General features: G+C 43.7%; 1 protein-coding gene across 1 annotated transcript in view; it reads right to left on the reverse strand.

The window, feature by feature from the left end:
* The window catches only part of tnrc6c1 (trinucleotide repeat containing adaptor 6C1), a 45,842-nt gene that overhangs the window by 8,838 nt on the left and 22,814 nt on the right, over nt 1-14,190 (reverse strand). Inside the window, exons 5-14 of the mRNA XM_085403713.1 lie at nt 5,373-7,793; nt 3,697-3,891; nt 2,399-2,565; nt 2,210-2,287; nt 1,814-2,032; nt 1,432-1,572; nt 1,045-1,164; nt 791-874; nt 470-710; nt 234-386 (exon numbers count right to left, since the gene is read on the reverse strand). Coding sequence (XP_085259839.1) covers nt 234-386; nt 470-710; nt 791-874; nt 1,045-1,164; nt 1,432-1,572; nt 1,814-2,032; nt 2,210-2,287; nt 2,399-2,565; nt 3,697-3,891; nt 5,373-7,793 — 3,819 coding nt within the window. The remainder of the gene's footprint in view (nt 1-233; nt 387-469; nt 711-790; nt 875-1,044; nt 1,165-1,431; nt 1,573-1,813; nt 2,033-2,209; nt 2,288-2,398; nt 2,566-3,696; nt 3,892-5,372; nt 7,794-14,190) is intronic.

The following is a 14,190-nucleotide window of genomic DNA, read 5'->3' on the forward strand; positions in this document are numbered from 1 at the left end:
TTTTAAATAACTGGCAGAAACTGCTGAAACAGTATTTTCAACACGCTCAAATACAAAGGGATTTTCAAGCTGGCATTGGGTCTCGTAAACATATTGTTTGAATATATCATGCTGGATATACAACTTCCAGTCCACATTTCAGATCTGCATTTTACACATTGAACACTCGTCTCCAGTGTCAAAAGGCTATTAGGTGAAATAATCATGACAGTGAGCCCCGTTTTCTTTCTCACCGTGCTTGCCCAGGTTGGGCTCCAATGGAGAAGAGTTTCCAGAGAGGCTTTCGATTGAGTTTGGGTGTGTCCACTGTGACAGGCGCGATTGGGGTTGGGGGGGTTCCTTCATTGACAGACTTCCCACCTCCATGCAGTTTACATTCAGTCCAGCTGAGGACATTAAGGAGATGTTACTTCACAATCCTGCAAGGACTACTTTTCCACATTCAAAGAGCAATGCTGATACTACTCACAGAGAGAGTAGGGGCTGTAGGTGTTAGGAGATGACTGCGGCTCTTTGGTCTGCAGGTCCGGGAGGCCTGGAGCCTGGGGATGACCTGGAAATGAATCCAGGGAGGATTTGGCTCCACCAGGATGCAGGCCTGAGTGGGAAGGGGGCGGTTGCTGTTGCTGCTGCTTCATCAGCAGGGCCTGGGCCAGCTGACGCTGGTGCTGTTGGATCTGCTGCTGCATGTTATTGATTGTACGTGCAACCTAGGGAAAAAAATAAACATGATGGATATTCAATGCGCAGGTTTTACAGATCCAGTAGGAGAATTAAAAAGTGAACCTACTTGCTGCTCTTGTTGTCGAATGGGACCAGAAACATTGCGCTGCGCCTGCAACATCTGCTGCTGAATTTGTAAACGCTGGTACGCCTGTGCAGGCATAAACAGGATTAAAAGTTTCTCAATGCCACGTACAATAAATGTAGATTAAACAATATGACCACATGTCCTTTTTAGTTACGTATGAGGTTAAAGATGAATTTAAAATGCTCAGATGTATCCAACAAAACTGAAAGCAGATAAAACTAAATGAGACTCACCAGTTGCAGCTGGTAAAGTTGATTTAGAAGGGTCATATGTTGAGGGTTTATTGGTGAGGTTAAAAGTGCAGGATTCAGACCAATGTTTTTTGCTGCAAACTGTAAGAGCTGTGCTTGAACCTGTGGAAGAAAAAGATAAGTAGGCAACGACTTAACAAAATGAAGATGCAAATCTGAGAATCTGCCTTATGTATAGTCTGCACCTTTCTCGTGTTAGACTCTGAGACATTTGAATTGAAATAATAAATGTAAGAATCTCACATGGCTGCTTTTAAAGGTTATGGTACAAGTCTGAAGTATTCACCACTGTATACATACAAACTCGTTCTCTCCTAATATTTAGACAGGAAGTGTTAAATAAGTTCATATGTTTGTGTGTATGTGTACCTGAGGGGAGAGAAACTGAGGCACTTGAGCACGTAGACTAGGCTGAGAGGAGCTGAGAGGCGGCACTGGTGGCTGAGGAGGCGGCTGCGGCATGGCCCGGACTTGTGCTGCTCCACCACCGCCAAACATTCCACTCTGCACCTGCCGAAAAGAGGACATGTCGATCATTTTCTTTAGCATTTACTCTACTGAAGTGACCTTGTTTTAATGGAGACTATTTACATTTGTGGCTTTTAAGCATCATAAGACCAGCTCAGGTATGATGTACTACAACGTGCAGAAATCCCAGGAAACATTTAGACACTCTGCTGTCATCAGCAGGGAATTTAATACTGCACATGCAGAGCGTATTTAAATATGGATTAACAATGGAGTGACTCACCTTATCCATGAAGGGCAGGCGGGGATCTGCTGAGGGGTCTTTGGAAAGAAGCGGAGGCCGAGGGCAGCTCATGGGCTTGTTGATGAGCCCGTTGTTGTAGTCGTGGCCAGCTATCCCCATCCCACGCTTGTCAAGCTCCGTCTTCTTTTCCAGCAGGGCACTCATGGCCTGATCCAGGTTCATGTTGTTGCTCTTCAAAGCCTCCTCTGCTGGATCCCTCTGAAAACAGAAAAGAGATTAATCCCAAAATGTTCGGATCAAAATTATGCTGTTATAAGCATTTCATGATTAGCTTTATTATTATTAATTACTAGTCTTTTAATAAGTTTATAAAATGGCTATTGAATGTTTTTTTTATATATATATTTATATTTGAAGAAAAGACTAAGCACTCACAGGGAAGCCCATGTCAGTCAGCTGCTTGATGAGACGATTCATGATCCAGACCTCATCCTGCTTCCCTGGGATCTTCCCCTGTAGGAGATGTGATCAAAAATGACAATGTCAGTGCAATTAACTGATTTCTTATGATGTCAAATAAAAGCATAAGGAAGTGTTCTTTATCCAAGCATTTGTGCTGCACACCTTTGGTGGGGGCTTTTTATTTGCATTGCTCCAAGAGTTACAGGAAGAGTTGCTCTCCTGGGAGGCAGTGCTATTCCACATGTCTACCTCCTCTGCATCCCACTGACCACCTGACAGGCTCAGGTCTTCACTTCCACCTCCCCATCCATCTTGCATAGGTTTGGGAGCTGGAAACAACCACACAAAAACGCATAACAACAAATAATAAGGGCAAAACAGGTACCTTATGTGGCATATTTGTGATGTTTGTCATTATTTAAAATAACATGCTCAAAGTACTACAATATCTCACATATCAACAGGATGGATACTGAAACCCAGTATTGGAACAATGACTGGGCCAAAGTATTAATAAAAAAAAAACAAACCTTGATTAAAGCAGAGTTCTGTTCTGTTTTTAATACCCATTATCTCTCTTTTAGAGCCTCTGAGTGTGAGTGCAGCTGTCTCTTACAACCATGGCTGCACTGTGCATCAAATACACAGACTTGCTCGAAAGTGTGGTTTCATTTCTGAAGAGTAAATGCTCACAACACTCAAAGCCACACATGCAACAAGTTTTTCTTTTTTTTTCTTTTTAAATATAAATATGCCAAGACGGAAACATGAGCAATATGTCAAAACATTTAGCAAAAGAGTAATTTGCCTTAGTTAAATTAACATAGTTGAATCACTAAAAGTAACCATTAGTCAGCTGAACGAGGCGTTTTGGTGGTTAAAAAAAAAAAATGTTAACATTAAGAACATGAATGTAAGTTATCTGTTACCATGAGCACAAAGCTACTATTAATTCTATTGTTATTGTCTTTATAAATAACAAGAAGTTAATTATTAAAATAAGCAGTATGAATAAGAGCAACAGGTAAATTCTATTCTATTATCTACTATTCCCTGGTCCAAGTTAATCTCAACTATATGGGTAGGATGTTTGAACCACGCTTGACAACCTGGCTCAAAAGCACTGGGGATGGTTGGGTAATATGCATGAGTCTCTTAAGCTAGTAATGTTTATAATGCACAATTAAAAACTTGTTTGTACGATGTTTTACATCTAGTAAATGTGAAGGTTTTATGTTTCACATAGAGACTACGTCAAAAACATAATATAGCCACTAGGGGTCAGTGTAGATTTATGTGCAAAACCCAAGTACTCCTGCTTCCCTTGTGCCATATTGATGTCCTTGACTTGACTCACCGGGAGAGAATTTTTAAACTTCTGTTTTTAAGCAGTATAGCAACACATACAGTATGATTGTATCCCAAAGCTATCCACACTTGGACGAGACTGAGCCATTTACCAGGTTTACAAGATGCAGGTGTCATTGTCGGGTTGCCCCTGCCATAGCTCTCCGGATTGCTTTCCCCCCAGCCCCCACAGTTCCCGCTGGGTTTGCCCCAGGCAGACGTCCCATTATCCACGCTAACCGGGGAAGATGCAGGTTCCCCCCAGGAGCTCTCCGATTTTGTGTGGGAGCTGGATATCTCTCCCCAACCTGGAGGACACACAAACACAATCAGTACTACTCAGAAACCAATCAGATCATGCGGCGTTTTTTTCAATATTGTGACCACACAGTGTCAAACTAAACTACAAAGATTTTGTTGTTACGATACGCCATTTGTTCATTACACTGACTTCTGTTTGCAAAATTGTGTGTTTAAATGACAGTTAAGAGACCAAATCATTATTTCTTGCCCTTCATACAGAGCAACAATAAAGGCTCTTTGTGCCATACAGCATGGCCTGGTTTACTTTGCTAGCTAAGTTTAAATGTGCATGGTAGATGCCCAAGACACAGAAAATGGGATGGAAATCTAACAGTGATGTATGATTGTGTCTTGACCATATTCAATGTCTATATATACATAGAAAAACCAAACATTTTAGTATTTGATCCCTAATAACCTGAGGCTTAAATATAACTGAGTCCGGTTAACACCACTAAACTGATTTAGCCTTCTGCTTTGAAGTGTGAAATGCCAGCCATGCAGAGAGGCAGAAACCTGGGTTTGGCTTAGCAGGAAGGTTGATGGAGGGAGGAGATGCCCATTTAAGATTTGGCATGGTCCCGTCCCTTTTGGCAAGAAAGACAGAGTGCTGTCTCTAGGCCTGCAGCAGCGCCAAGCTCAGTTTAGCTCTCTCCCCAAGGAAAGGTCAAGTCCCAAAGGCTGCTTCAAAATTATAGTTAACATTCAACCCTCTTGTGTCACTGGGTAAGAGGTGCACTGATCTAAACAAGATATAATCTCATCTGAAGAGTTTGTTTCTATCCATCGTAAGTCACTAAAACTCTATATTAAACAGCCAGTGAACAGCCTGCTGTCAGGATTGATCCAAAGGGTTCAACATGAAGAGTCAAATGAGGGCCAGCAGGAGGCTTCTGCCCAGTGCATAGTGTCTTGCTCCTCCTCCTCCTGTTCCTCACTTCAACTACTGACAGATGGTGGCTCCTATATAATCACACACTTCCTATCCATCTCAAACAGTTTGTGGTGAATCAATATTTTCACGAGGCCCTTTGTAAACAGCATTCTTGTGTTTCCTCTGCCATGTGAGGTTGCCAGGGTTGCCCCCATAGTCGAGCCGAGAGTTGTGAAGTGTGAGGGCGTCACTGAGGGACAGGCCTGGCCCTACCCACCTGATTTAGATAGTTGATTAGAGGCAAATCCAAAGAGAGTAAACTAGGTTAAGATATTACCTTTAAGTGGATCAACAGCTTGGAGCTTAGCAGCGGACAAAGCCAACCACCAAACAAGCTTTTTAGCACCTTTTGCTTTGAACAGTGAACAAGGATGAAGAAACTAGGAAACCCAGGCAGGCATTATAGTTTACCATTAACTAGATTAAACTCATTGAAATCAAAATTTGAATGCTGACTGTGTATATTAACTATACATTGTTAGCATTCATAAACAGGGAAATCTGAGCAAGTCATGTTACAGTCTGCATAATATATAGTTTATATCACCTTACCTTGAGCCATCAGGGGACCTCTGCTGTGAGATGCTCCAGGCTGGTGTTGCACAGTAGGATCCAAAGGCCCGCTGGTGGGGCCTGAGTTCTGGCTGTTTTGGCTGTGGCTCTGTAGGGGTGCAGGTGGCCCGTGGTAAGGGTGATTGAGAGGGTGGGGATGGTTGTTGTTGGTGCTGGGGGGATTATTGCCTCCAGTAGTAACTTTAGCTTGGGACGATCCTGAATTGTTCCTGTCCCACAGATTGACTGCCTTGTTGTAGGTACCGGGATCGCCCCAAGCAGAGGTCCCGTCATCGATCTCCATCTTGCGTCGGATGGAAGGAGGGGAAGGCTCTTCCCAGCCTGTAGGCTCAGTTGTTGAGGATTCCTGCTTATTTCCACCCCTACCTGGACCTTGTTTCACTGAGCCCGATCCCCCCCAGGACCCCATGCTCCCTCCTCCATTGTTACCACTAGGCCCATCTTGAGGCTTGCCCCCCCAGCCTTGAGAGGGACCACTGGGTCGCTGAGGAAGTGACTCTCCCCAGCCACCATTACCTCCAGGTCCTTGAGAAGACATTCCCCAGCCTCGTGGTTCTCCTTCCCAAGCAGTAGTGGGACTCTTTTTACTCTCTTCTGAGTCCCCCCACTCTGCTGTGTTATTGCTCACTCCACTGCTAGCCCAAGTGTGAGATGCTTTGGGCTGTTCTCCCCAGTTCTGGGATCCTGACTTGATGTGAGAATCTTCCCACCCACTTGGCTTCTCTCCCCAGGACTGACCACCATTTTTGGGTATACTGGTGCTTGGACCTCCTGGTGGAGGGTTTCCCCAACCACCAGGGCCACCTGGGGGCTTGATGTTGCTGGATGGCTCTCCCCAACCAGAGCTTGGCTGGTTGGTAGCTGCTATGTTACCACCCCAACTAGAAGTGCCCTGAGAACCAGGCGCATCATTTTTGCTCCCAGAGTCAGTCATCTGGCTAGGGCCTGTGTTAGTGTTGGAGGGCCCCTGGGCATCGACTGGAGTGGTTGAGCCAGAGCCCCATGATCCAGTGCCTACATCACTCTTACGTTTGGTATCGTCCATGTCCCAGGAAGTGTGCTGGCGAACGGGAGTCTGTCCCCAGCCACTGTTGCACAGCACCCTGGGGTCCAGATCCTGGGCAGGCATCAAAGGAGCTGATTTTTCTCTGGATGACCGGTCTTTTTGCTGGGGATGGCCTTCCATGCTGTCACTGCTTCCTTCACTAGCCGCAGCTGTGCTTACAGCCCTGCTCCATGAGATGGACTGAGAGTCCTGTGCGGGAGAGCTGGGTGTATCCCATCCTCCCTGGGTCTCTTCAGGGTGTTCACCCCAGCCTCCAGAGTTCCCTGTTCCATCTCCTTCATGGCCCCAGCCAGGTGCCTCCTTAGATGAACTTGCCTTTGAGTTGCCACTGTTACCCCATACTGAATTACCATCTTCACCATTGACCTGTGAGCCTCCTGGCGGTGGCTGGGTCATGGAACCCAAGCCTACAGGTGCACTTCCCCAGCCAGGCAAACTGCGGATGGGGCTGGGGGGTTCCTGCTTATTAGTGTGATTTGGTCCATCAGTTTTAAGGTTCTGAGGTTCTGAACTGAAAGACACATTCGTGGACGGGGAGGGGTGTGGCTCTGCATCAGAAGCCATCATGGTAATCCAGGCATTGCCAATCCCCGAGGAGTTGCTGTTAGTGTTGGCTCCGGTACAGGTGCTGGTCTGGGCTGGTGGGGGGCCAGGTGGATTGCAGAGGTTGGGTGTAGAGTGAGGAGGTGAAATGGTGTTGGCTCCCCCTGAGCTGCCTCCCCCTGTGCCACTTCCGTCATGCCCCAACATGGGCCAGGCAGACGGGTTGGCATTAGGGTTTAGGTTCAAGTTAAAGTTGGTGCTGGAGGATGATGAAGGACCCCAGCTCCTAGTACTGCCTCCTCCTCCTGGGCTGTCACTCTTCGTTTCACTCCCCATTGAGGACTGAGGGGGGCAATGGGAAGATACAGCCCCAGGGCCCCAGCTGCGACTGGCTGCAACCTGGCCAGAGAGCATGCTGGTTCCAGTATGATTGGCAGGGCTGGGCCCACTGTTGGCTTTGCTGCTGAGGTGGTTGGCAGGGAAGTGGCCTGTTTGGCTATTTGCTCCCGTGGCCATACTCACTGTACTACAACTACTGCTAGTACTACTGCTTCTGCTGCTGCTGGTCAGGTGACCAGAGTCAGTGTCCAAAGGGCATCCTCCTGGAGGGACCTGGCTCTGGCTGAGTGTAATAGAAGGCCAAGCCTCTGTGTCCTTCTGGTCGATAATTAGTTGATCCCAGCCACTGAGATTGGTGGAAGATGCAGCACTCGTAGCACTTCTGTTGGCTGGCAGGTGCCCCCAGAGGGGATTATCATACTGGGCTCCCTGGCCACTCTGTGGGGGCAGTTCTGTGTGAAAGACACACACAAGGAAAATAGACACACACACAAAAAAAATCATGAGCCATAAGCAGGAGCAACAGGATGACAGCAGAGAGACTAAGTTGCATACGTCATCACACCCACATTTGCTTAGTAAGATTGAAATACCATGGCAACATGCAATGTGTCTTCACCATGCTTTATAAATGAAAATACATACCACCCACATAAAAATAAATAAATAAAAGGAAAAATTACTAATATGATAACAGAGGGGGCTTTAATTAGTAAATGAATAAAAATTATGTACTTTATTTGTATACTACACATTTCTAAAGGAACAAACACTTTAAAATATGTCATTTATCAAAATAAGGTGCCGTGCATTCAGTACGTTTAAAGAATTTGTAGTAAAACATGATATTATATTTTTCTCTCGTCTTTCCCTCAAATGTTCAATTAGTTTAGTGCAATTCTTTAAAAAATGGCAGTGATAACATTGCTTTTCTAATTGAAAATGATTGAAAAGTTATGAGTATTTAAAGAAAGGAACAACAGAAAGATTGGAAACGTGGTACAAAGCTAGAATACTATCTTGGAACCTTTTAAGCTAATTGGTAACATGATTAGATAAAAAAGTTTCCAGAGAGGCTGATGGGAAGAAGTTCATACAGACTGCAAGAGGAAGTATTTTATATTTTATCATAAAAAAACAAACAAACTGCTCTACGTGTAATAATAATAATAATAACTATTATTATCATCGTGATTATTATTATGTATTGTAGGTCATAAAAAGATTCAGGCTCAGGAATACTTGTCAACATTATCACTGCATTCATGAATGCAAGTTAAAACTACGCTACCATTTAAAAAAACAAAACTGCCTCATTCTATGGGCCTCAGGTAATTTAAGATTGACTGAGGAGAAGTGGAACAATGTTCTGTGGTCTGACCAATCAAAATGAGCAATTTCTGGGAGAAATAATGGAAGTGGAATGCTCCAGACGGAAGAGGACAGGGACATTCCAGCTTGCAATCAACACACAATTCAAAAGCCAGGAACCGTGATGCAGAGGTGCTTTAGTGGACATGGCAAGTCTCCACCTGTGCACCATTAATCCTGACAGATATATGTGCACAGGCTTTAGAGCAACATATGCTGCTATCTAGGGAATGTCTTTTTTAGTGAATGACTGACCCATATCAGCAAATCAATAACAAACCAAATTCTGCATGTATTTCAAATGCACTGAAATGTATTTATTTTTGTAATACCTTCAGGTAAAAATAACATAGTCTTAATTTTTTGACAGCTTTGCTCTTTATTTTACTGTGCATGTATACAGCTCAAGCATCAATAATAAAGTTTTCAGTTTCTAAGGTTATTTATAACAAACAAGGTTAAAAATAAATCAAATTAAAAACATTTGCATGTAAAATATTTTTGCTGAAATAATTTAACACACACTGCAAACAGAAGTCATAACAGATAGATACTGCACCTTTCCAACTAGTGACGCACAGATCTGATATGTGATATTCCTTTATTGTTGGGGCCTCTCTGTTTACTACAACAGTTGTCAGCACACAGAGCACAGGCTGAATTAATGCTGCGCTCATTTTACCTCTGAAGTTGAAGCTGGGAGTGATGCCACTGCTGTGGTAGCAGTAGTAAAAGCAAGAAATAGCAGGATTTATTTTGGTCTTTAGCAAGGTCGAACCATTCATCCATCGCCAGCAATAACACACAATACCTTGGTCGTTTTTCTGTGTACAGCTTGCTTAGCGAGTCACAAATACACAACATTTATAGCACAGATTCCCAGTTTTACTACTGTTGACGTGCACTGCCACCATCTTGGATTATGAAGTCGGGGTTGGCGGGGCTTCTCCAACTTTCTGAGTGGAAAAATCCTACAACTGGAAGGCAGCATAACACAATATGAGGGAGCTATCAATTCAGCTGCACTGGCTCCCCATTAACTCCAGAGTTAATTTTAAATAAAACATGCTTTTGGGCAAGTTTTTGTTTTTTAATGTTCATTTTGTTGTGACATTTATATTCAAAGGTGCTAAATAAACAAAAATGCTTCCCCATCAGCGTCTCTTGTGTTTGGTTTAACACCTGTTTTAAAGCCTTCGTTTCACTCATGGTAACACAAGTCAACTCAGTTATTTCAGATTTCCTGTTTCTTTTGAGCTCTACTCCAGCTGAGATACAAGTGTGTGACTCAACACATTCCTGTTGTGAGCAGGGCTATATTAGAAGCTAGCGTTATTGTAAAGGAAAACAGTAAACAGTAGTGATCCTCACACTCAACTTAAATAACCCTAGTGCAAATAATTATTATCTATTAAATTTTTTAATTCATTTCTGTGTCCCAAGTTATTTCACTAATAAATACCAATTTAGTACATATATATATATTAAACTCCAGCATCTTAATTTACAAAGTTCATAAAGCAACAATTAGGCTAAATGATGTTATCTTACATTATTCTTTCCATCAGACTGTGGATTATAGCTCAAAGTTGTCACAGGGCCTGTACTCAGTATTGGCAGTTACCCAAAGCCATTGTAATGGTGTAGTATAGGAACTGGAAAAAGCTGGATTGGAGCATCCTTATACCAAAAAGTCAAAAAAGGAATTCCATACTTGGGAACCATGTTGCAGAATGCAATCAATGACAACATCTTTTACTTACGACCTCTACACCTCAGAAAACATCCATCTACCCATACAACTGCATGCAAAAATGCTTCATCTTATTTCTCCGAGAGCGAGTAGAATGGATCAAGCAATCCGGCTGCGATTTTCAGCACTGAAACAATAAACTCTACTCCAATCATCAACCTTGCGCCACCTCACTGGCTCATTTCTGCTACATCTCAAACTGAAGCCTCTGTTGTTTACATGCGCCCTCACATGCGTGCATAGTTTGTATGCAAATACGGCGACTGTCACAACAACAGGAGGGAAGTGATAGGATGCGTGCACCAAGATGTTTTCAAGCTTACTTTAATGCTTGCAACTACAGACAAGGGAGAGAGGGTGCAGAAGAGAGCAAGGGGGAGGAAAAAAAAAAAAAAGAAAGAAAGAAAAAGAGGGCAATGTATTTCTGACACACACAGCGCCGTCGTTCTGTAGCGTCACTCGACTGAGAAGTGCAGGGCCGCCATTTTCTCAGTCCTGAACTAGAGCCAAAAAGGCTCTGATCTCCTGTCTGGATAACCAGTGCTCCTGCTTCAACAGCACACATGCTTTCCTCACAATAACACACACAGAACATCGTAACACGACACTGCATGCTCGACAGTGTACTGTCGCTTTAATATTTAAAAGTGCGCAAACGCAATCAGCCGAAACAACACAGGGATGGGAGGAAAAACAGAGAGCAAGAAGAAAGTAGAAGAGTGTGCAACACAGTAATGAAATACCTGTGGAGAGGTGCCTCCCGACCATCCTGTAAAGAGCTAGGTTGTGTGCAACGCAGCGACCATCCTTGTCTCAATATGTCTGCTCGGCTCGCCAAGCTTCTGAGGCTCATATCTGAAATGCTGCCAAGAAGTTGCACAGCTCTTGCACGGCATGAGACAACCCCCCCCCCCCCCCATCCTCCTCCACCACCTCCCTTCCTTCCTCACCCCCTCCCACTAACCCTGCTCTGACTGGGTCTTTCCTCTCCTATCTATTGCTTCTCTCCGGCTTTATTTATATCGCGCTCTATTCCTATCCTGATGGAGGATATTCTCCCTCTCTGGAAAAGCACCGAGACGCGGCCGACTCAGCGGGGAGGGGGAGGGGATGAGAGTGAGAGAAACAGAGGGGAGACTTTTATTATTCACTCTCAAGCCATGATGTAAAACAAAAAAGCAGGGCTCTTCTCTCCCGCCCATGCCCTCACATCTTTCAACCTTTCAAAACTGTCACTAAACATTTAGCTCCGTCTGCAATTAGTGCTGCCGCCCACGACGGAAAGCCTCTTGAATAGCGGCAGCAGGCGAAAGAGAGCGAGAGAAGCCCTTCAGAGCTGGAATGGCAATTTTCCTCACACATGAACAGACACAGGATAAGAATGCACAGGATGACAAATGTCGATTTTTGTCAAAATTTATGGCTGCAAGTCGGAAATGCAGTAATCAAAAACAGAGCTGTCACTTTGGGGAGATGGTTTCTGGACACATGAAATAAGCAAGGTTGAAGGGATCTGCTAATTTGTGTGTGATTTAGTCTGGTTCAAAACATGGTGCTGGAGTGACGCGCACAGAGACAACAGAGGAAGATACCCATGAGATAGAAGGCAGAGAGGGAAGAGGATAGGAAGAGCAGGGAGCAGCAGCTCCCTAGATCAAGGCTGCTATTGTTTACAAATGATCCCAGCACCCACACAACAAGACAATAAGTCAATGTTTAGTGGAGAACAGAGTCCCTTTATGGCTGAAGTTCAGCCCCCTGTGCCTCTCGGCTGTGAGGTCCTAATGCACGGTGAGGTCATGGCCACTCGCTCGCTTTGTGTGCTAACTTACACAAAGTACAGATGGTGCATCCAAGTAGAGGAAAAAACAAACAGCTTCCTGACAACAACTCGGATGCTTCGTTGTATATCTATTACTTTATCGTGCAGCAAACTGTAAAAGCAAAAGCTACAGTTTAAAAGAAAGCTAAAGCATTCGGATATCCAGTGGTGGGATCACTAAAATTTGAAATGTTCAAGTATTTAGTTTGTGATCCTTTAGCTTGGAAAGCTAGGTGGTCTGTGTGATTCAGGTCAAAAGCTGGTGGAGGATTGTTTGCTTTAAAAATTCTCTTTCAAAAAGCGGTTAACACACTTTGGGTCATTTTGCTGAATGCTCATTTTTCTTGATTGTAAAATGATGCGGTCTGATCTGGTACTGGACTGCCTGTGTGCCTTCTGTTCTCTGTCCTTCACTTTAACATTTGTACAACACACCTGACTAGAGGCGAGGGAAGCTCGAGTTTCCTTGCTGAAGTGGCCTTCTTTGTGCAAACAATGCTTTAACGTTTCCCTTTTCACCTTCCCAAGAAATGTACGGCATGCACAATTTGCTCAACTATGCCTTCTATTTTCTGTAAAGTACTCCTATGAACTTGACGGATGTTTGGTAATAGAAATCTGAATACTTTCACGGCCAATGTATTCTCAGAGGGTGTACTTGTGGAGGAAATGGAGATGAGGGTAGAACAAGGGAGGGATCCAGAGGAACGAAAACATAAAAGAAAGAAGTCAGAAAATGAAGGACAAAGATGGATGTTGAGAGATAGGAGGAGGAAATAATCTAGGAGGGCTATGTGGGCCTCAGCTGTACTGATCCTGGCTTAATGAAGTCCCTGAGGGGCACAGAGACTGGATGGTACAGAGCTGACAATGCATGCTGCCAGCCAGATGAATGAACTCTCTGATAAACACACAAACGTGCACCTCCCAGGAATCTGCTACCTCTGCCTATGATGGTCTCAAACGCCACACTGCGTTTGATTTGATGCATTGTAATCAGTGCAAAACATTACAGCAGCGGCAGCAGGGGTTCGTTTTATCAAACTTATTGATAGAATGGGTTTGATGCAGAAACATTGCAAAAACAATTGTTCTGCGTCATGCTATACTATTTTGAAGTCTCAGTACTACAAAACAAGACAACTAAAAAAAAAAAAAAAAATTGTCTTTCCTACTTTGATATTTCCTGTTCTACTTCTGCACAAAGCAACAAAAATAACACAAGAGGGACTCAAAAATTCGGCAAATTTGTGATGTAGAAACTGTTGGGAAGTTGAATTAACTAGTTTAATTTTTATTACAATGCAACCCACTTACTGACCTTAACTGGGGCAAGTTGTATCCAACATTTCATTGCTGATATTATGGAGCATCTTTGCTCTACAAATCCTTTTAGGCACTGTTCAGCTCAGCTCACATGAGCTGATTTGATGGGGGGTTTTTTTCCCCATGAGACAGAAAAAATGTGTAAATGTGTTTGCAGTTTTGCACAAATTGTTAGAGGAATTGTAATGATTTTTTAAAAATTACATATCAGCTAGAGATGATGGTTAATCAAAAACGCTATTAATAGGGTTGGTAGCCACTAATGTGACACATTTTTGTTATAAGCATTACAATTCCAGTTGATAGCACGCAGAAAATGGCCCTTTTGCACACCCACACCACAACAAGATGCAAGACAAAGCTATTTAGTCACTGCATGCTGTGTTTGGGATATTCTGCAATAATGGCAAGTTTTAGTGTTACAGATTTAAGAGTTAGAGTTGAGGCAGGGTTAAACTGTATGGCAACAGTGACCTGGATATCCTGACAAGGCAAAGTGGAACAGGACACAATGCCAGCTGTCATCAACCACAGGCATAACCAGCAGATTTGTTGAAGGCAAATATAACACTCCTCA

The sequence above is a fragment of the Rhamphochromis longiceps genome, linkage group LG4 (assembly GCF_057381845.1).
Source record: "Rhamphochromis longiceps isolate RC_006_pf linkage group LG4, R_longiceps_female_GT1.1, whole genome shotgun sequence".
Lineage (NCBI taxonomy): Eukaryota > Metazoa > Chordata > Actinopteri > Cichliformes > Cichlidae > Rhamphochromis > Rhamphochromis longiceps.